This window comes from Manacus candei, unplaced genomic scaffold (assembly GCF_025592945.1).
Source record: "Manacus candei isolate 608988 ecotype Guabito, Panama unplaced genomic scaffold, ASM2559294v1 h1tg000014l, whole genome shotgun sequence".
NCBI classification, from domain to species: Eukaryota; Metazoa; Chordata; class Aves; order Passeriformes; family Pipridae; genus Manacus; species Manacus candei.
The window spans coordinates 57,035,415-57,058,560 of NW_026138062.1; the positions used below are offsets into that span (position 1 = coordinate 57,035,415).

The following is a 23,146-nucleotide window of genomic DNA, read 5'->3' on the forward strand; positions in this document are numbered from 1 at the left end:
ATGTTTGGCATGTCTGCATAGATCCACCGTTGCCTGGATCACTTATTTACTGCTTTTATTTTTTGAGAACATGAATCATGAAGTGCAATGGGAGGGAAAGGCTTAGGAAGCAGAAAACAAATGTGAAGAACCTAAACTTAATTGACTTGAGCTGCCATTTGTGTAATAGGTCAATGGTATCATTTGCAACTGCTTGGAGCAGTTAATATTGAAATAGTCTATTTAAAGTAGTTTCAGTCTCTTTTCTCCTGCAAAATCTTGCAGCATTTTCCCCTATACTGAGTGTAGTGCTATAATCACACCACATTTAGATGCACCAGAAAGGAAGAGACCTCTCGGTCTGAAGTCAAAGACTAGAGAAGGAAAATAATATTTGAAGTTACCTGCTTCTGCAGTCCTAAAAGTTTTTTCCCGGCATATCTACAGAGACATCCGTGTGCAGAAGGCACTACTAGTCTCTAGAAAGTCCCATAGCCAGTTGTTTCACTCATTTGCAGAGCTACCTGAGTTTCAGAAATAACTCAAGCAACTCCTTACACAGGAGTGCTTCTATCCACGATGGCTGCCATGGCTGAGGAGTTATTGGAAGGGTTTGGCCAAGCAAGGACAGAGGCTGTGTGCCTGCATTGTCCTTTCTCCCCCATTTCTCTCCTCTCTTCTGGCTGCAGTTGACAGGCATTTGCAGTTCATGTCAAGTAGCAGAGAACTCAGTCATTGCTATTGCTCCTTAATTTGGGCAGATGCTGATTCTCTTAAGATTTCTTTACATTTAGGTGTTACTGTAGCTCTCAGCAGCATAGACACAAAAAACCCCCAATCCTACCACCAAACTGCCCCCTCCTCCCCTTCAAAAACAAACTCTAACCACGGACATACATGGCTTCCATGGTCTATTCATGACTCATGTCTCACAAAAAAAGTGAAGACTAATTTCCTTATGGAATTTCTGACGGTCCAGGGTCTCCAAGACAGTCACCACCCCACTGAACCAGGGGAGTGGCTGACCCATGAGGACTTTAAGTTCTGAAGGCACAGTCATACAGAAAACTTCTATGTTGCAGTTCTGCATTTCTTCCTTAAGCTATTCATCCTCATATCTGCCTCTTTCTCTTCCCCAGCACTCTAGCAAAGGATTATTCAGTGTTTTTGTAGCACCATGCATCAGAATGGCATTACAGGACATTAAAGCCTGCCTTTGTCCTGCCCCAGACGTCCCAGATACAGACCTTTATTATTTCCCCTTCCCAAACACACCATCTTGAACAAGAGAAAAAATTCACCTCCACTTCTTTTTAATTAGTATTTTGGTGAGTATACAAAAACAAAGAATCAAGGCAGATAGCAAGTGTCAGGACCTGAACCAGTAGAATTTCCGAAGGATTAATCTTAAAATCCTCTACAGGGGCATATTTCTCATGATACATTTAACTGCTGAAGTGTTCACTAGGAAAGACAGCAGATAAAGTCCAGGCCAAAATACGCAACCTCTGTTGAACTGACTGAGAACTGTAAGTGCTGATGCAAGGACTGGATTTGGTTCAGTTAGCACCTTGCTTGCATTTTTCACAAGAGATACTCATTGCCGTTGTTTGCCTTATGTCCTACCTGATCCAGGGATGTGGAAGGGGAATTACATAGGAGATGTAACCATATACATACAGGTAGCCGAAGCAAGAACCACAGTAAACTAGGGGCGTGGGACAGCCACTTTTGCAAAGCCAACAACAGCACAAGACCCTTTGTATTCTGCACGAATTCTAGCCTGTAGATGTCTGAAATCTTGTGTGAAGTACAGAACAGCTTTTTGAAGGAGTTGCTTGTCAGCAAGTGAAGATTTTCCTGGACTGGCACTTCTGAAGGTAGGAGTACATGCAGTAGATTCATCAGCGACAGAAGGTAGGCTTGCTTATAGGCAGCATATTGCTGAGGATTGAGCTAGCCTTTTATTGGGCTTGACTAGCAACACTTTTTCTCTGTGACATGTCTCTACTGCTGACACACTAAAACTCTCAGGAAATCTGCCTTATTCCAAGGCAAGGGGTGACAGAGACCAGGAAGAGAAGTTGAACAATAAAATACATTAGTGAGGTCTGCAGTCTTCTCCCTTGCAGCATCCATCTTTATTGGTCATGGGAGGTTACAGTTTTGGTCACAAGAGGTTACAGCTTTGCTCACAATAGCCCTTGCTGGAGCCTTTAGCGTTACCATTTAAATTCAACCTTACTTTAGAGAGCCATGTTTCGCAGTAAGTGTATATGGAGATTTTCTTTACTGGTATCATCAGAGAACAAATCAGATAACTTCTTATCTTATGTTCCAAGGATTTCTTGCACCGTGAAAGAAGGATTGTGCCTCAGCCAGGAGACATAAAGGCTGCAGAACAAGGGGCAAGGAGGGACAAGAAGATTCTTTCCTGCAGTCAGTTCTGTGTGTCAGGTTTTGGAGGGGCAAACGTATATATGGGAGAGGTAGTGGGAAAACTTCAAATCCTCCATGGCACAAGGAGAATGGAGCAGAAGACAAATGCAGTTTCACACGGCATTTCAGGACAGCACTGAGTACACCAGGCCTTCAGTATTCAATTCCACTCCAGTAGAACATGGTACCAAGGAGGACGCAGAACTGAAAAGACAAGACTGCTAAAGTTTCTCTGCTTCCCATTTCCTTTTCTCCACCTTTCCCCCATCCTCATTTAGTCCCGTTGCTAGGAGGGACAACAGAAATTCTTGAAAAGCAAAGCTTGTTCAGGCAGAGGAAGCTTAAATTTTTTTATCTGCACAGAAACTACACAGTGAAGAAAGAAGATGTGCGCAGCCATAACTATCTGACTGTATCACTCATCTTACTAGGGATTGTCTCTCATGAAGCTGCTGAACCCTGAGAGTTTACTTTTAAGAGTACTTAAAACATTCATACAAAGTCTTCAAACTACAAACTGAATTATCTATCATGATTGCTATTTAGATGATCCAATACCCTTCACAAACAAGTATCTGCAAGCTGTATTTGCTGAGTTGTGTTGTTGAGATGGCGGCAGGACTCATCAGACTAGAAAGCCATCTAGTTCCTCACCTCTGGAAGCCAGAATGGAGGAGAACTTGTAAATGTAGCAGTTAGTGGAACAGGCTATAGGCAGATAGGTGAGGAATGAATATGATAATCTATGGACATTTTAAATGTGTCAGTCCTGTCATCCACCTCCACCCAGCTGGGTGTGGAATACCAAGAAAAGAGAAGAGGAAGTAAAGGCAAATATAAAGTACTTACAGTCCAGCAGAGGATGGCAAAACCAAACCAGGCAACACCCCAGGCATGTGTGTTCACTGGCCCAGAAATAGCGTCATAACAACCCTGTAAGACAACCAGGGATGACTCAATACCAGCTTTGAGCTTTTACTGCAAGGCAAGAAGCTCATCCACTTCTGAGAGAGACTGAGATGACATCTTCCTCTCCTACTGCAATTTGGGCACCTCGTAGGGTCTGAAAAAATCAAGCCAGAGCTACACTGCTTATTGACAACTTCTAGATAACCTACCTGTTTCTAGCTCCAAATGCAAAAATCTGTCTCAGACACTTCAAGGACAGCTTCCTGTGCCATCCACTTGCCAAGTACACTTAGATAACCAAACACAGTTGACACAGAATTGACCTCTAGAATTAAGAAGCTACAGGAAAAATTGGAAGCTTGAATGCCTTCTAGAAATGCATGCTAATGCAGAAGCTGATGCTCATGACCCAGCAACCTATTTGAATAGATTAGTTGCTAGTCTACTGAAAAGTTCTACCTTGAGGTAGAACTGCTGATTTGCTCATATTATATGCACTCATCTTTGGGCTAAGTTCGATTCAGCTGCTGTCCATCTACATGGTACAGATGTCACTTCTTTCTGGTGGCATTGGGAGAGTTTTCTTAATAGTTCTCTATCCATCAGGAAAGTCTTTATCCTAAAAAAAACCCCTATCCTATGTTCAGCAACGTGGCCAGGACTCCACTCCAGGCTCTTCTGCTCCAGAAGATAGGAGAAACCCAGAGATTACAGTAGAGAAGAAAGGCTATTCACAGTTTCATTCCCTTCCAGAAAGGCACTGTTGACTGACATACATTAACTGGAAAAAGCAGGGATGGTCTTACATTGCTGTTATAATAGCCAGGGACTCCAAGTTTGCAGCCATCAAGGTTGACAGGGAGCCCTTGGGCATCCATGGCACAGCATTTTCGTGGCCAGGGGAAGTCAGCATCGTTGTGTGTGGAGCGGAAGGCAGACGTGTACTCCTGCCAGTCGGAGGGGCCCAGCACCCCACAGCAATGGTTCTGCAGGGTGAGAGAAGAGAATAGTCTTTATGGGCCCAGGCCACAGCCCCACACATGTCTGGACACTGCACATGGCTGGTTAGGCATTAACTACAGATTTATGGGAGAGATTTTTGACGTGCCTGCCTTTGACAGTCTATCTGATAAACAAGCAAAAGGGGGAGTATGTCAGAACTTTCTTTAAGGTTCAAGGCAGATGCCATCCTCTTTATTACTGAGCGGCCCCAAGAAGGACTTGAAATTCCAGACCTGCAGAGCATTTAGTAATTAGTGACTTTTATTATTGTTATTACTACCTGAAGCATGAGTTTATCCCACGTCTTTGTGACCCCTTCAGTCATCCATTTGTCATTGTTATTAGCTGGCTCTGCCTTCTGATACCTCTCCAGCATTTGCTTCAGGAAGAGATCTGGAGTGAGCTACAGAAAAAACCCAACAGTTGGTTGATGCAAAAACAATGTAAATAAGTGGCCATGTAAAGCAAATATAGGGTTATTTGGGGAGGGTTTGTTTGCTTGTTTCAGTGTCTTGATGGAGAACAGGAATGCTGCCTCTACCCTGGTTTTACACGAAAGGGAATAAAGAGCAGGATTTGAGGACCAGGAGCAAGAAAGATATAGATCTTAAGCAGACACTACCAGATGTCAGACCACAGGAGATGTGCAGAAGCTATGGGTTGTATTTGATATGTTGCTTGGAAGTAAAGTACCACAAATCATTTTGCTCCCCACCAGTATCTTCAATAACCCATGTAATCTTTCCCTCACTAGTAACATTGCCTGGGGCAATACTGAAGATTTGTCTTTGACGTGTATAATAGATTAATCAGTCTGTAGCTGAAAGACTAAACACTGTATTGATGATTCAGCTAACCCACGCTATTATTTCCTTAACTGCAAGGTTGTAAACATTTTAAAATGTTAAAAATAACAAAACTATGTTAGAAAAAACAAAGTTATTTCCTTGATTAGAATGATGATGTTGGAGTCTTTCCCTGAAGGGCTGTCTTCTGCTTAGCAGTAGTCCTATGAGTTTACACTGTACTATCACATAGGCCATTTACTACACGGAACAGGACAACTGTGTGCCCTAGAACTGCATTTCCCAGTGCAGTTAAAAGAATACATCAGGAAAGAAATACTCACGAAGTCTCGGTGAGTCGCTGCTGTGATACAAGAAGCCATTTCAAATGCAAAAGTAATCAGCATCAGAATGATGTACTGTGGGAGGCAGAGAGCAGAGTTAGTTCTTAGAGAACTAACGCATTTTTTTCAGGATTAAGCCTGAAACCCTACTCAAGGTAAAGGTGGCCAGGCTATCATAGTTTCTTCAGTCCTCTCTGTGCCCCTGAATGTTCATATAGCCTTTCCCTGTGCTTGTTTCAATTTGCAATCTGCTTTCTTGAAGGTAAATGACCAGAATTGTTCCCCGTCTCACAGATGAGATTTCATCAGGACCTCATGGCATTAAGACTACACTGCCTTTATGGAAAACATTTTGCCTAATATGTCCTAGAATAACATTTGCCATTTTCTTTGTTGCAACTCATTGGCAACCTATGTTTGTGTCATGTCTTCTCCTTCCACTTGACAGGTATAGGCTTTTCAGCAAGAAGCTGTTCACTCCTAGCAGGAGAACTTGTACTTTGGGGAAACAGAAGGTGCAATTCAGGGTATCATTCAGATCCTCTTGATTTTTCATCATCAGATTTCCTTAACACTCCTACACTGTGAGCAAAGATCCTTCATGAAAACAGATTCCAAGGGTCACCTCTCATGGTCTATTTCACTCCTTCTTTTCCCTTTTCTGCACAATCCCTTTAACATTTTCCATATTCCCTTTCGAGTTCTCATGTCTATTTCTCCTCTCACATTTTATAATGTTCATCTCTGATTCAAGTTTCCTTCTTAAACAAGCTTCTGTCCCTTGTACCCTCTCATATCTCTCAAATCAGAGCCTTGGGATTTAGCCAAGACACCAAAATTCAGAGTTAAGGGAATTCTATTTCCTCCGCTGTTTGCTGGCAAATTCCCTGGCACAAGAGTTGAGATCTCTGAGTGCCTCTTGTCTAAAAGACACCCTGCCACCCCACAATAATCCAAGAAAGAGCCAATTCCAGCGTTTTCAGCTCCACCTTTTGTTCATACAAGCATCAGCTAAGTTTTGCCACTAATGTTTTGCCAGACCAAAGGACTAAATAAGACACTGTACAAAGATTTGTTCACATCTTAACATTGTCCTTGGCTTATCCAAATCTCTGTCCCCACCCCTGTAATTTGTGCCTGCCTGCTGATGTCTCATGTTTTCAACTGCATCCATAGTTGGTATACTGACACTTACTAATGCCTTGTACAGAAATAATTACTTATCAGCTCCTAAACTGAATGGTGCATGACAGCTGAAAGGCAGTAAGGGGTGGGGAGAAACAAGGATCTAAACCACATCCCAGATATATGCGATTGCACAAGTGCTTCTGCATTGCTTAAGGGCAAGGTCAGGGTCAAGTCAGTCAGCTTAAACCTCCACTGTGGCCACCTCCATCCATTCCCTCAGCCTGGTCTGGGATCTTCTCATGCATGCATCTTCACAGGAGTCATTTTCTGGGACACCACAGCCATGACCAAGAAGAACCTTTGGCTCTTCATCGCTATAAAAGCTGTCTTTGCTCATTGGTTGATTACTGAGGTGATCAGGGAAACTAAGGCAGCATTTGTTCAGTTTGATAGCAGTAGGTAGGCAAACTTTCTTATACTTACCACCAGCAGCAAGGTCCTGTCAGACTTAATGATTCCAATGATACCAAGGATAGATAGAGCAAACAGTGCAAAGCCAACAAAGATGCCAATCCAGGCAGCAGCATAGATGCCATCGTTTTCTGTGGCTTCCAGCAGAGGGTAGAGACCATGTGGATCAGATACAAAGTAGATACATTCTGCTGTCAGGGCAATGCCACACATCTGAGGAGCACAAGTGTAGGAAATGCATTAGATCAAGCTTCCCTAAAGAAATAGGAGAGACAGAAGCAGGCATAGACTGCTTTCCTTTCATTTGATTGCCTGACAAATGGGAGCTACTCAACTCCTCCTCTGCCCAGCTCTACAATTTCTTGTATTGCGACTTCACAGAAGAACTGCAGGCAAATCTCACCCAGCCTAGACCTGAGAGGTCTGGCCTAGGACCTGAGGATGTTGTTATGAAAGAATGAACAGAACCATTCCATCATTATATGGAGAGAGGTGGCTGGAAAGATGTTAGTCAGCTCCTGATGACAGTTCTAGGATTCTTCCCCTAGAACTTACCTTGATCTTCTGGATCAGCCCCTGCTGTCCCTTTCCCACCAAACTGATCATCTAGGACAGCTCTCCTTTTCCTCTTCTCTCACACTTTATTGGACTATTTATGTGTGGACTTCACACTTGAGGAAGGATTTCACATCTGAAAACTGCTGTTTTTAAGAAGTGTCATACTGGAAGGAAGCCTCCACTGTACTTGTTCCACTTCACTTACCCCAATGACCGCATTTCCAAAGACTAATAGACCCTGCAAAATGTGTATGCAGTCCTCACTTTTTGCCATCTTTAGTTCTTCATGCAACCTAGGAAAAGCCAAATACAGTCTTCAATTAGACCACCAGTACAATATGGTTCACAAAGAAATAGAAATTATCCTTGAGGAGAAGGATAGATGGATAGATAGATAGATAGAACTTGCCAGCCTGTCTGTACACCTCTCATGCCTTGCTTCGTGGTAGTTTCAGAGGAGAAACTTCCCCAGGTATTAATCTGATAACTCTCCTCGATACTTGAGCTACATGCTGTCCACTCTGCTGGCTGTTTCGCTACCATGGGACTGAACTGGTAAGCACGGTGCCTTAGCTGTATCCCACACATGTACCTTTGGTGCAGGGCTTGGCTGCACTTTGCTAAGGGTAGCCCATATCCCACCCATGTTGGAAACTGGGGCTGAGCCCCGCAAGTCAGGTGTGAGGGAAGGAGGGAGGGAGGGAGGGAGTAGCTCAGGCTGCAGCTGGTTCATGGGAGCCAGGCCAAGTAGCGTTCCCACCAAATTCCTGAGAGTGCTATATCCTGCAGTCTGGAGTCAGGTGCCCCGTGTCAAATTCATCCCCTTCCAGAGAGAGGAGCATAAAGGCACTAGTCAGTGGTGTGAGACCTCTTGGAGAAAGAAGCTCAAATGCCAGCTCCTACGAAGTCCTTCTTTCAAAGGGATGGAACATGTGTCTGCATGGAGAGGGGGAGGGAAAAAACCCAAACCCAGAGACAGCTGCATTTGCCAGGTGGTTATGAAAATATAAACCCAGAAAGAAAGGCTGAAGTCAGCCCAACTTAAGCAGACAACAGGAAAAGCAGTTTTAACGTCCTACTTCTGCCAGAGTACCTGCACTTGTGTGTCTCTTGCTGGGATCACTGACTCTATGATTCTTCAAAGAAGCTGTGGGAATATATAAGCAGATACAGGTGTCAATGAAGGGGACTTCCCTGAGGAACAGAGAATTGCGATACCTCTCTAAAAATGCTGCCTAAGCAGCTGCTCTATTTGGGGTATGCAAGACTTCCAACAGTGACAGATGCAAAACAGGTATTTCCTACTACTCTTTCTGCAGTGGTTTGAGGGTTAGGCATAGAGACATCTCCAGTGCTCTCACCATTATACCAGCAGAGCACATAAGTCTTTAATGTTTTCCTATGATAGCATGTGTAGGCATGGCCATTATTTCTAGGGTGAGAAGCCATTTTTAGTCGCAAACAGGTGTTTGGAGGCCAGACCAATATATATGAAGCTGTATGGCTCTGTATTTGAAAATGGCAGGCTCATGAGGTCAACCTGAAGCTCTGTCACTGCCAAACTTCCTGACCAGTGAGTATGTCCAGGGGGTCACATAAAACTGTTTTGCAGGTCAAATCTGGATCTGGGCAATGTTTGGCCACATGTTCAGCAATACAGTGCTGCAAATTCTGGCAAACCTGAGATGGATCCTGGTCCTCTACTCATCTGAAAGCTGGAGAGATTGCTGTCTGGCTCATGGACCTATGTGCTGCAAACTCCAGAGATTTTAGAAAAGCCTTTAGTTATTGCAATCTAAGAAACATGACAAGCCAGGGAGCAGTCCAAAAAGCAAGGAAATCTTTCCTGCTCAAATGCAGGCACTTGAACTCTGACTACCACACTGAAAAACGGGTCTGCTCCAGCTGCCAGGTATATACCATGGTTGAGCGTGAGATGCCTCTTCAGTGTAACAACAGTGCTCACACCTTGTATGTGGGCCGTCCATCTGGCCCATGCTCTTGCCTCCCCAGAAGCTGGCTTTCTTCTCCTCCTTGGCAGGCAGAGCCCAGCTTACTCCTGCCTCCCCTTGGGCAGCTATTACTGCAGTCACATGAGTTGGAGAAAGCAATCCTCTTCTCCTGGGGTTAGCCCATCTCTTAGGCTACTATAGTTGTGAAGAAAACTGGACACGGTCACCACCACACAGGTATCAGCTGGAGAGTGGCAAATTTCTATTTCTCCTTAACTACATCCAATAGGATTGCAGCATGGAGAGAAGCAGAGAGACCAGGAGGAGGAAAAGGGAAGGAAAAGCCTTTACTGTAGATCTAAAAATAAACATTGTAACGATGTTGCCGTATTTCTGTGAATTCTCCCTCTACCTCAAGTCATTGGCATTGAAAGAGTCCATTACTTTGTATTCACTTCATTCCCCTGTGCCACATATGGCAACCCTTTGTCTGACTCCTTCTGCATTTCAGGTGGTCCAGTATCATCATTACCAATCAGAGACCATGCAGGTACTCCAAGGCCATGACAATAGCTGGGCAGCTGGAGAGCCAATCCTTCAACAGGCCCCAGAGGAGAATCTGTGGAAGGTCTGGAGCTTTCCACCTGCTATCTGCTCCTCATGCCTCAGAGGGAAGCTGCATTAAGCAAGAGCAGATAGCGCAGCACTTGGTGCTGGTACATGAGTACAGAGGCATGAGGCAAACCTTGGCCAACTTGCCCAAGGCAAGCTGCACAGAGATGTGACTCACAACAACTGTGATGTGACCTGACAACAACTCGGGTGTGACACTGGTAGGCAGCCCTTCTCCCAACCCCCAGAGACACAGGTGCATCAGCCTCTGCCTGTGGACACAAATGCATTTGGAGGTAGAGGAGCTTTCTTCCTGGGCTGGTTAAGATTAGTTTTATGACCCAAATACAGATTCCTGGGGCTTCTGTGAACTCCTAGAGGAAACTGGAGCTTCAGCTGCAACCACTATCCAAAAGCTCCACATAAGAAAGCAGCCAGGTCCTGAGATTTCAGCCTTGACCCAGTGTTTCTCAGTACATCCCAAAAACCTTGCAATTTAGCTGAGGTATTCAATTATCACTACCAGAGACTTTGCTTCCTAGTCCAAGCAGCTTTGGAAAGGTGTCTGTTTTTCTCATTGTATGGAAAACCCCTATATCCCTCCTGAAGCACATATCTCTTCCTTTTTCTGACGTACTGGTCTCAACCCAGATTGCAACTTCTCCCCACTCCTCTCCACTCAGACTCCTCAAATACTCCTGACACTCCCTGGGTCCAGCTGAGCCTGTTTGAGTTCAGGAGCAGTGGTAGCGCCCTGCCTCCCCCTGCTCCTCCAAAAGTTGCAGACAGATCTGCTTTTTCCATGCCCTTTGAGCTTTCTTGACCTCACTTTCTCTACTCACGAGGGCTCTGTGAGACCTGCAGCACAACTGTGGGAGATGAAAAGGAAGCTTCTTTCTGCAGAGGATGGCTTCTGCCCTTGCGTTTGAGGTGATAATCTCATGCAGGGTTTGAAAGGAAGCCCTTCTGCCAGCAGTTCCTGGATTCAAGTGCAATTTGGGCTCTGTTGTGCGCCCTTCACACACATTGGGCTGGTTGATCTTTTGAAGCCTCCATACCCTATTTCTATAGATCAAGACAGGATTTCAGTGGCTTTACAGATGAATTCCCCTTTTTAGCCTAGCTCTATTCCACCTCTTGACAAAAAAGCCACAGGATAAGAATTGATTTGGCATTGTCACATGCAGAAGCCAGTGGCATTTTGATTGTCTTGTGTTTTGTGGTACTTGTCAAGCATTGTGACAAAGGGATGTCCAAAACCACCTCTGTGAGTATTATTTGCTTCTAAACCCTGCTCATGGAGGTTTCTCAGCATGGTGGTGGGGCTTACAGGGGCCTCACATCACCCCTTGCTGCCTCAGGGTCCCCATGCAGGGCGTTGCATTCCCGTCCCCAGGTGCAAGGAGGCAGAGACAAAGGACGCGTTTGCCTTATTACTCATGGGCTCCGCACGCCTCGGCTGAAGGGCTCTGTACCACTCGAGCGCAACTAAGCAAACCCAGCTGTTCAACGGCAGAAACCTGGTCCTTGCCTGTACACCCCTCCGGCACAGAGGCCCGGGCACCACACCTCCCATCCCTTGTGCTCACCCTGCCCTGGGGGAGAGCATGTCTCCACAGGCAGAAGGGAGATGCCTGGGCTAGTCCTGTGGTGCTGATGGACAGAAGTCACCGAGGTGGAACCGCTGCCGGAGGTGCTGTGCCAATGCCAGCACTGGTGCCGTGGGAAGCCTCTGTGAGCCACAGACCTGCCCACACCCGGACCTGCTGTGGAGTCTGATGCATTAAGTGATAAATCTACTTTTTTTTTTTTTTTAATTAGTTACAGTGGAAAATTTAGCCCCTAAGGGACTTAAAAAGGAGGTATTTTCCAAGTGCTTGGGTCATCATCAGAGTCACACAGGTTTTAAGAGGATGTAACTTAATATCTTAATGATGAGCTTGTACTTCGCTGTAAGAAATCAAATGCTTTGCAAATATCAATTCATCATATGTTTACTTATTTTAAAGCAAACACCTCCCGTGCACACAAACTCGTGCACTCCTCCTGCCCCTCCGGACTTTTCCCAATGCTCCACCTACCCCAAAGTGCAGCCATCTCTGACAGAGAACTGCTTGTATGTTAGGAGTCAACCACACTCCGAAAAGGAAGAGCCAGACAGTTATTTTGTGCTACCAGGGAGAAAAATAAAGCAAAACCAAAGCTTGGCATCAAGAAGGGGTCAGAGACTAATTAAGTTTCCTTTGGAGAGAGACTGCTATGAAATGAAGCTTGTGTGAACAGTGGAGTGGATGGTAAATGATCATCAAGCATAATTACCTCGGAAATAGTGCTGGGAGGTAGGTTTTTCCTCTCTCCCTTATTAGTTCAGCACAGACAAAACAAGAGGGTTTTTTTTCCTTTCCTATATTCACAAGTGAGAGGGAATTACAAGATTCATCTTCCTCTGCAACATTTTTTTTTTCTTTTACACTCAGATTTACAACAAGTTTTATTTTTCCATTCCTTCCTACCCAGTCTTTAGGAGAAAAAATATGAAACAAATTAAAAGAGCCATAGAGAAGCCAGAGGAAGAAAAATGAAATACTTGATAATTTACTGCATTTAATATTATCCAGGTACCAGATTCCCATATACTAAACACAGTCCAGGAACTAAAATAAAAGACATTAAACATAAGAGCTGCCTTTTCTCCTAACAGACACTTATGGCTCACATGCCTCATTAAGAGGAAGATGATGACCAAAGCAAGGCACTCACCTCTCTCTTCTTGTGATGCTTCCCAGCAGAGATCCCAGTGCCCCTGCAAAGCCAACAAAGCCCCTTTCTCCCAACTCCACTGGGCTTTAAAGAGCACAGGTCGCTTGAGGAACGTGCTGTGTGATTGGTAGGGTGCCCATCACATGAGTAAAACTTTTTTTCTAGCCAAACCTGTTCCCCAGTCCTCCTGGGACCAGAGGGTGTCTCTGTGATTCTTAGATCGTATTGGAATGCTGTTGTGCTGAAAACACAAAGCTTTAAAGAATTTCTATTATTATACTCTTGAAAGGGTGGATGAATGAGTCACTCATATGAGGTACTTGAACTTTAAACATGATGGGTAAATTGGAAGGACGTAAGTATTGCTGGACTAAAAGATTACTGGACTGCTGTTTGAATGTGGGTATAAGAAGAATGTACTGAATAGAAACAGAGATTAAATTAATTTTAATTTTCCGTTTAATTATGTTGCATGGCAAAAAATCCAGTGGTTTGGGTTGGGTCCATTTTCATCTTATTTAGTTTGGGATTTTTTTTGGAAACAGAAGTGTAACCATTGGATACTCTGCAAGACACTGTGGATAACACAAAAAGTGGGAAGACCATCCCATTTCCTTGGGTCCTCTGGATTTTTAACATATTCAGTCTTATTAAGGCTGAGCAAAGTCAAGCACAGACATATGTATTAGTTGGCCTGTGATGAACTGAGAAGGACTAAGGCTGAGGAACACGGGAAAAAAGGAATGTCTCTCACCTTCCTCTCCCTCACTCATTCCAGTCCAAATCTTCCAAAAGCCATGATTCATGTTACTGGAGCCTTGAACATGTCTCTGGCAAAAGCACAGGTGGTTGTGCTCAGTGTTCTTCATCTACTGCTCTAAAACCCAGTCAAATAAATGGCTTGGGAAGGGTGAGGGGAGTTCCATCTTGTTAGAGCCTTCACAAGTCAAAACCAAACATGAAAATAACATGTATATATCCCATTGGTAGCCATCCTGGAAAATATTTTGTGTGAAATTAGTGAGAACTGAAATAGTTCTAACATTGTATGGATCCTTTGGTACCAGGAGAAAACTGAAGAGAGAATCAGCTCTTGCATGAGATTCCCTGGGAGATTTCTCCCTGAGGAAAGACAGTGCTTTCGGCATTTCCAGCACCATGAGGTATCACAGCTATAAACAAAAGAAGACCCAGCCATTGTAGTCTGATCTAGCAGACAGGCACAAGAAAGTGGTCATTTGGCTTCTCAAGCATACAGATGCTTATTTGTCTAGACTTAAATAATTCAGATCTCCTTGCCCATTATTTGTGCTCCTTACATGTGAAGTCTATTTTGGTGCAGCCGCCACCCCATATTTTGGCAGTGTTGGCAGGACCAGGTGTTTCACACCAGCTGGTGTGCTCAGCTCCAGGAGGGCAGGCTCTCATTGTTGCTGTTGGACACTGAGAGCAGCTGATGGGGGAAAAGGCAGTGCACCTCCTGAGCATCTCAGTCTGGCTGATCTTGGGCAGTGATTAGACACAAGCTTGCTGTGGTAAGACACTCCTCACCTCTCATATGGAAATATTGTTTTGGGAAAAGCAGATGAGGAAAGAGGAGAGAGGGAAGTGAAAGCTGGCATTGAAGTTCGTAGTTCTGCCAATCACCAGCACTGGTGCAGCAGAGCTCTTGCAACTCTGTAGCCCTGTCCAAGACACTGCAAAAGGCTGTTAGAGTGAATCCTTCTTTGGGCTGGAAGAGAGGGTAAGGTTGGGGTGGGTGGTGGTCACTCCTCAGCTGCCATCACCATTTGTCTGCTCACAATTTGTTAATCTGGCTTCGAATCTGGGTAAGAATATTTTTGGTGATCTCTGGAGCAAAATTTGATATGGAGAAGGAGAGAACGAATGAGAAGTTTTGTTTGTTTCTTTGCACTTCTCTTGGTGTGTGCTAACAAGGTTAGTCTGTAAGTTTGCCTGAATGCCCATGCAGAGGAGGGTCAGAGACCTTGTCCGAGCAAGGGAGCGCAGTGGGGCTGAAAAGCCATGCAGTGGGAAGTGCCCCCATGGGTACCTCCACTGGGGTGCCTGCAGCTCTTTTAGCCTGCCTGTGTCTGTGTTTTTGTCTGTATCTGTGCTGGCATACTGCAGGTGGACCAACACTTCTATACTGCCAGACCCATACATTTGTGAAAGCTCTTGCATTTGTGAAAGCTACAGACTGACAAGTGTGCACACCCTCTCACAGAGCCACACGAACACACACGTGTATCTACACATGTAGAAATCCATACATGCATGTGCTTTCCTTGTGTATCCAGGCATAGGTCCACATATGTGCACACCTCTGTTGCGTTCGAGTTAAAGGCAAAGTGCAGGATTGGGAGTGAAGACACACAGTCATTTGGGATTTCGTCTGGAGGGACAGTCAGATGCTGAGGACACAGCCTGGCCTATTTTCAGATAGAGGTGGAAAATGAAATTTTTCAGATCTATCACTTGGCTACTGCAACGTGCTCTGTGGGTGACAGGGCAATGTGAGAACATGTCTGTCATGAAGTATGCTGTGTTTATTCAGAATTGTCATGGAAGGCATGCTGGAGGATGCCCAAAGTTGCTGAAAAGGGCTGATTAGATGTTGTGGGTAATTCCAGTGGGTTGGCCCCATTCCTCACCTCTAAGAATACTTTTTCACCTTCCTGAATCCTTTGAATTTCTTTTCTTCATACCATGGAAATAATGGTTTAAGACTGAGAGAATATGAGAGGGTGGATTTAGGAAGGGAGAGGAGCACACAAAGAGGAAAAGGAGCTTATGGTCAAAGTAGTAGATTGCCAGGAGTCATTTCTGTGACTGTCTCATGTCAGTATCATGGTGGAGCCACTCCCATCCATGAACAGGAGGCTCCTGACTGGATTTGCAATGTTGCATGGGAAGATCAGATCTCATGGTTGAGGGAGAGGACTTAAGAAATCCTGCACCCCCAGCAGTGCAGCTTCAGCATTGGCCAAGCCCATGCACCCATATGCAGGTTCAGCTTGATTGGCACTGTCTGTTTGTCCCAGGGAGAGGGGCTTTTTTGATGATCGCCCCTCCAGCACATGGTGGCAGTGCATGGCAGCCCTGCTGGGAGTGAAGCCGAGCATCCCTGCTGCAGCAAGCTGCAAAGGTGCTGCCCACGAGTGGAGGGGCTGCTGCCTTTCCTGGCAGAGTCCCAACCTCACCGGCAACCTCCTCCTGAGGGCACTGCTCCCCGTGGCTGCAGCCCCAGTTCCTGCCACCCAGCTCTGCTCCTGCAGTCCTGCGAGGGCTGCAAACAGCTGCTTCCCAGTCCGCAGTTTGACCTTCCTTCCCCGGGCCAGATTTGGGTTTGAGGCTCGTGCCTACCACCCAAGCCCTCCACGTGCCATGGCCAGGAGCCAGCTCCTCCCAGGAGAAGAAAGGAATTCCTCATGGCTGCCTCCTCTCCCATCTCAGTGCATCCGCACGGGGGGCGAGGATGTGGGCTGTGGGGGACAGATGTCCATTGTGCCCCTCGAGTTTGCAGCTGGCCTGGCCTCCTGCCAGGCTTGCCTCCTGCCTCCCCAGTTGAGTTGTGTCTTTTGCTACAGCTACTTCCCTCTTCTGGCAAATTTTTTCCCTTTTTTTGCCACTTTTATAACTCTCAATCTCAAGAGAGAGGAATAACTGTGGGGTGCAGAGAATAAATAAGTGAACACCACCTAGTGAGATCAGGGGAGAGCAACTCTGTCTCTGAAATTGTTTACCAAACAGTGCTGAGTGTGGGGAGACAAATGGCATACGGTTAGCAACAACCATGGGCTAATTATAGTGGGTTAGAATAAACCACCGGGTCACTGGGCTGGCCACCCCAGCTAAACCTGCAAACATATAGGCTGAAAAGCCCAACTGTATGTATATATTTAGTATCATGTGGAATGCGGTAAGTAACTTCTCTCTAAAACTTAGATATCTTGGTGAAAGAGTGTTACAGAGAACAAGCATCGTTGTGACACTGGTAATCCTGGTGTTTTGCATTTAGCAATGAATATGGCATTCCACTCCTCATTCCTAAAGAGAGAGCTATAAGGCACACTCTCAAGAATTGGTTTTTTTTGATATTTTGGGGAAGGAAAGGGACACACCATATTTTTCTAATTTTGTAGGGTAGCTTTATTAATGAGCTTATAACCATGCCTGTATTTTGGTGTCATTAAGACTCGCAGTTTTGGGTGGTTGCATAAAGCCTGAGCTACTGGAATCATGAGATTGCCTGAAAATCCGTACTTTCAGCCTTTCAGAAGAGACTGTTTCTCCTGACACGTGAGCAAGCAGAAAGAACAACTTGGAGGAAGCTACTCTGCGTGGTAAAGAACTGAGTTCAGGCAGGGAACTGCTTCCCCAGGGACTTTTGGGCTAGTGCATATAGTGATATTTGCATGCGTGGATAAAGCCAGTAACAAATTAAATCTTGGTACCACACTGCTAACAATTAGACCAGCTGCTTAGGTTCCCTACCTCAGCGGTCTCAACCCAAAAGCTTAGAGAAGTAGTGGATGTATATAAAGGTTAATCTCTATTGGCTGCTACTACTGTTAATAAAGAAGACCCTTAGGGTGCCTTCTTGCACATACTGAGAGAGATTTAGGCTCTAAATCTCACCGTAAGGATGCCTCTTTTACTCTGCTGACTATGAAAGAAACTCATAGGAGAGCCTCAACACAGGCCTGAGGCTAATTTCTGCAAAGGAAAACACAGACCAAAATATCTGCATCTTAGAGTAGCTGATCTCACCTATGTTTTTCAGCAACCTACAGGTCACGTTTTTGTACACGCAGAGAGCAGATGATAAAACACGCATGGAGGAGCCTGACGTCAAGCCCTGCCCTGACTCCCCTCCCACTGGTAGGAGTTTCTCCTGGCAGGGAAAGGGAGCCAAGCCCTTCAAGAGTGATGCTCCTTAGCCAACACCCTTGATGGCATAAAAGTGCCAGTAAAGGAGATGTGGCTTTCTTTTCAATCTCATCTTCCCATGAGATTGATGAGGGCAGGCAGCTCACTCTGAACAGGAACCTGACCAGAGGGAATCATAGAATGGTTTGGATTGGAAGGAACCTTAAAGATCATGTAGTTCTGACCCCTCTGCCATGGGCAGGGATGCCACTCACTAGATCAGGTTGTTCAGGACCCCATCCAGCCTGGCCTTGAACACTTTCAGGGATGGGGCATCCACAGCTTTTCTGGGCAATCTGTGCCAGTGCTTCACCACCCTCTGAGTAAAGAATTTTTTCCTGACATCTAATATAAACCTGTCCTCTTTCAGTTTAATACTATTGCCCCTTGTTCTATCATTATCTGTCTGTATAAAAAATCCCTCTCCCTTCTTTTTATAAGCACCCTTGAGGTACTGGAAGGCCACAATGAGGTCTCCCCTAAGCCTTCCCTTCTCCAGTTTGACCAGTCTCAGCTCTCTCAGCCTGTCTTCATAGGTGAAGTGCTCACAGGGAAGGCTCACAGGAGGAGAGAAATCTCATTGTGTCTTGGCAAAGGATTGTCTGGGATTTGCAAGGAAATCTCTAACAGAAGAAAGGACTTTTGAGAAGATAGACATTTTCTGCTTGTCTTTTAAAAAGCTGACAATGTCCAGGGAAGGTCTGCTAGACAGTGTCTCTGTATTGCTCTTGGTTATGAATTTGAGGGCTTCCTGGCCTCTAAAAGACTGCGTATGTCAGTGTCAATATATCCATTAGGATGTGGTCCCAGCTACCAAATGGCCTTGGCACTGTGATGGTCCTTTGCTACTGCTGGTTCAGTCGAGTTTCATCTAACAGACTGGGAACAAGCTGTTCTGTCTGGACCTAGTGACTGCATTGTTCTTTCTTATGGTTAAAAACCTCTTCTCCAAAATTCTGTGTGTCAGTCATGAGTCACAACATGCTCAAACGGAGCGGTCTTTACTGTTTGTTTGCAAGGGGCCAAAGAAATCCATTCACATTAATTGATTCCATCCTATTATTGAAGGGTGTTTTGGGATATCTCATTCCTCCCAAATCCATCCTAATGGAGCTAATGCCTCCTCTGCATTAGCTGCCTCTGATGTGGGAGGCTGTAAGGGGCTGGCTGTGGAGCACTGCCATCTACATATGGTTGGCTGTCACTATCCAGTTTCCAACACACTTGCTGCAAGCCTATGTCTCATTTATCTCAGCATCTCCACCATCCACCTTGTCAAAGGGCTGGAGCACCCGAGGGAAAGAGGGAGGACAGTCAACTGAAAGCTGCATCACAAGAGTCTTGGCAGCATGAGGAAAGGGCAATAGCAGAGGGGTGTTGGCTGGTGCAATACTGAGATGGAAATAAATAGTATGCACGCCTTGGGCAAGTTTATAGTGCTCCTGGGTGACAGCCTCTGCCTTGGCAAGGGTGTGGTTGATGTCTAACACCAACTCATTGCTTTGACAGGACTGTAGGCACTGTCCAATATTCTTCCTCTGAAACTCTCTTAAGGTTTCAGTAACTAATTGGAAACTTCCCTGAGACCCTTCCATGCACCTGGGGTTTGACTCAGTCAAACCGGTACTCAGCTGCACCTGAGTTTTAGTTTCAGGTGGGGGATGGATGCGGTTGTGCTTTGGGCAATTCAGACCTTTTACATGGACCGTTTCTTCTCTACTTGTAGCTGCTCCATGGCTGGACATAAACTCTTCGAGTTAGTCCCCCTGCCTCTTAATAGCCTTTAGAGAAGGCTCAGTCGGTCTGTGCTGCCCTCTCATGGGCACACACAGGAAAGGTTACGTTTCACTCTGTTTCAAGATGCTTTTCAACCTGCTACTCAAGAGCCGTTTTTTCACACGTGACTTCTGAAAAGCCACTAAGGCTTAGAACAGCTTCTAAGAGGTGTATGAATTGTAGCTACAAAACGTGATTCTGTTAGAGTTATGCTGGACCCTGCTTAGCTCTTACATTTTTAAAGTGCTTTTCTCTTCATTTGGAAACATTTAGATGCCTAACAATGCAAAATATAGGGAGCTGTTGCTCCCAACAATAGGCTGAGTTTCTACTGTATGCACTCCTATCTGCCATACCAAGCACGTATCGGCATCATGGCACCAAGGAGTCTCTCAAGGAGTCTCTCAAGATATCTCTCTTATCCTACCAAGGATTCAAACCACAGGGCCAAAAGCTGGGTTATCCGGTGGGCAATACTTGCTTTCAATACTGTGGGGTTTCAGCAAACTGGCAATGCTGCCCTCCCCTGAATCTCCTTGCAGGGAGGCAGGATATTATGCTAGACCCAAGGGGATACTTAAACAATAGCGGGATAGGGCCAGCATCATTCTGCTCCTCAAAGGGGCTGTGATGTTTGTTCATGGTGTTTATGTAACTTTGAGCCACTGTTAAAAATCTTTGGGTCTCTGACCATTTGTCTGAATGTAATATAGCCTTCTCCCTAACGTCAACTCATCTGTCCAAACACCAAAACCTCCTCAGGGTGGAAACTGTTTTTCTTCAAGGGCTGGTATGACATGCATTTTTCTCATTAACGAACTATTGTGCTCTTACACATGCCTGTATACACCTCTGTTTCCTGTTTTATGCTAGAAGGAAAGCTGGGGGACAGGAAGGAGGAAGGACAGAGGTCATCTCTTTTTCCTACAAACTCCCTAACCCTAATATAGATCCTTCCTCCTAGTTAATAATAAGGATTTTTAAGGTTGGACCAGGTGATTCCAAATAAGGCATTTGCCTCAAAGTCTTGCAAGTTTATAATGAATTTTTTATGGTCGGTGTAAATGGAGAGCTGCACTCCCTCTGCTACAGTGCCTTCTTTTTCAATAGCCATGCACCTTTGTAAGTCCAGCTCTATCTAGTTCCAAGTGCCTCCATCTCTTGCCACTTTAATGAGTGACAACAAAAAAGATGCTTATTTTTGGTCTCAAAGTAACAGTGTAAAAAAGCAAATGAGTCCATCTCATAATTCATTTCTTCCATGGTATTATTTCACTGCAGTTTATGAAAGTATACCAGCGGTTTCTTCTATTTTCTGCACTGGAAGATAGAAAGTTTACCCCAGACTCCTGGATGAATAAGCCAATGAGATGTCCTTCCTAGTGCCTGAAAGCAGCAAGGTCTCACAAAGGAGGGTGAGCTCTTCCCACTTGTGAGAGAAGTTGCATGGGGAATTGAGATGATAGCCTTAAGGGGGAAAGGAAGAGCCATTCTCCTAATTCATACCAGCTGTTTCTAAAACAGACCAACTACTGCAGCGTCTGCAGTTAGTTTCCAGTGTTGAATTATGTATATAGAAATCTCTTGCATCTGCTTCGCCTAAATTCATCTGTTCTGCAGTGACACTCCAACCCGCCACCTTTCCCCAGGAGAAGATGAGTGTTCATCCAATCCATGTCACCCCAACAACTCAAAGTTCTCCTTTTCATTTCTGTATGTTGAGCTATGGCCATGAACTTTTGGTGGTGCTGCTACTACATCAGTTCTGTCCATGAGGACAGTCCCAAAAAAAGGAATGCAGCCATGGATATTAAAGCCTGACCTTCAGGTAATGTCATTTTCTTCTCCATTTCCTCTGGCTGAAAGAATGGTCAAGAGCAGATTTCCCTTGAATACAACTCAAAGGCATGTCAGATAGGGTTTGATCAATTTGCCCTGGTGTATTCCTTTCCAAGCTCTTCCACATTCTCCAGTCTTCAGCTGGAGCTTTCTCTTGAGCTCTTTGTCGGACTTCACCCAGAGGTTAATTTCTTCCATTTCAGACATGAAAGCCCTCAATAGTTGTTGCTGCCTAAAAGTTTCACATGATTGTGAAACTTTGAAATCAGTGGCATTAAACTAGCTTGAAGTTGGTGTTATGTAGCAATGATTCATATCCAATGAGTCACAATGAAATGTCTCATGCTATAAGCAGCTGGCCATTGAAAAATATGCTCTCCACCTAACTAAGAAGCAGAGCAGAGTCTGTGAACTTTTCAAAAGGATCTTTAATCAGCTGTTGCAACATTGGGGTTTTTTTGCATTGGTTAGAAGCAATACATAGGCAACTTTAGTATTGCTTGGTGCATCTGAGTAATTTTAACTTCCATACAGAGATAGCAGAAAAAGAAACTGATGTTTTCATCCAAGAGACCTATTTCACAGTGATTACACTTTCCTTCTGATTGCTCCTCTGCATCCTGCTTCTGGAGTACAAGGTTCACAACAGAAACATTCTATGGGCCATAAGGTCATGCCATTTGGCAGATGAATTGGATGTCACGCTTCTGTGCCTGTCCATGGATCGGCAAAAAAAAAATCTGTTCCTTCAAAATAATTTACTTTCTTGGTGTCCAGCTCATATTGAGGAGTAATCATCCTTGGGAACTACAAATTACCTCCAACTTCAACACTTTTCACTCTATGACCTATCCTTATCCATTAGAAGCACACAGCAACACACAGGTGTGGGTAAAAAAAACCACAAACCACCCTTTTCAAAAGAATGTACCTCAGTGCACAGACATCTCCCTTGTGGAGAGGAAAAAGAGCAAACAACAGATGTTAGTCACGTTGCTTAGCACACTCTGGAGAGCATTCAAATATACTGTGACTAGTGTGCTATAAGGACTTATATGGAATAGTTTCAGTTACACACAATGAACTGCTAATTCCTTCAGAGCACTCAAGGCAAGAAATTTAATGACAGTTTAGTGTCATGTTGATAAATGTCCACTTATGAAGAAGAAATAAGGATCCAATGGTTTGAGAAATAAATTATGGAAAAGGGGCAGTCACTCTGGAATTAAGACTACAGTAAAAGTTTCCATTTGAAATCTAACTTGCCTCCTTGCCACAGGAAAGCCTTCTTATACACAAACAGCAGTGCTTTACTATAAAGTAGAATTTTTCTAGGACTAAAGTATTTTTCAGAAGAACTGTGAAGCAAATAAAAAAGCACAGCTGGGTGACACTAGCTTAAACACAATAATCTGCCAACATTCTGGAGAATGCTTTTTTGTTTTCATAAAATTAAGTTCCTGAGCTTCTTTTTGCTTGAAAAACTGCAATTCAAAATACAATTCAATCATCTAAGAGGCTCAAGGTGAAGGAAGTGACATTTCTCCTCAGCTCATGGTATGTTCCCCAAGATTTCTGGTCAAAGCCCTTGCTCAGAGCTGATCAACTCCCTGTAAGTCAGTGAAAGCTGAAGGATTGTCCTCAGCCTACTGTCTTCCTC

General features: G+C 44.7%; 1 protein-coding gene across 1 annotated transcript; it reads right to left on the minus strand.

Annotated features, from left to right (window-relative positions):
• Positions 1–2,166: 2,166 nt before the first annotated feature.
• Positions 2,167–13,005, minus strand: UPK1B (uroplakin 1B). The gene is made up of 8 exons (XM_051779698.1): positions 12,940–13,005; positions 7,821–7,908; positions 7,070–7,270; positions 5,459–5,533; positions 4,610–4,732; positions 4,134–4,313; positions 3,268–3,351; positions 2,167–2,622 (listed from the first exon to the last, which is right to left on the minus strand). The coding sequence occupies exons 2-8, from the start codon at positions 7,887–7,889 to the stop codon at positions 2,572–2,574; spliced, it is 783 nt and encodes a 260-aa protein (XP_051635658.1). The 5' UTR covers positions 7,890–7,908; positions 12,940–13,005; the 3' UTR covers positions 2,167–2,571.
• Between the last annotated feature and the right edge of the window lie 10,141 nt (positions 13,006–23,146).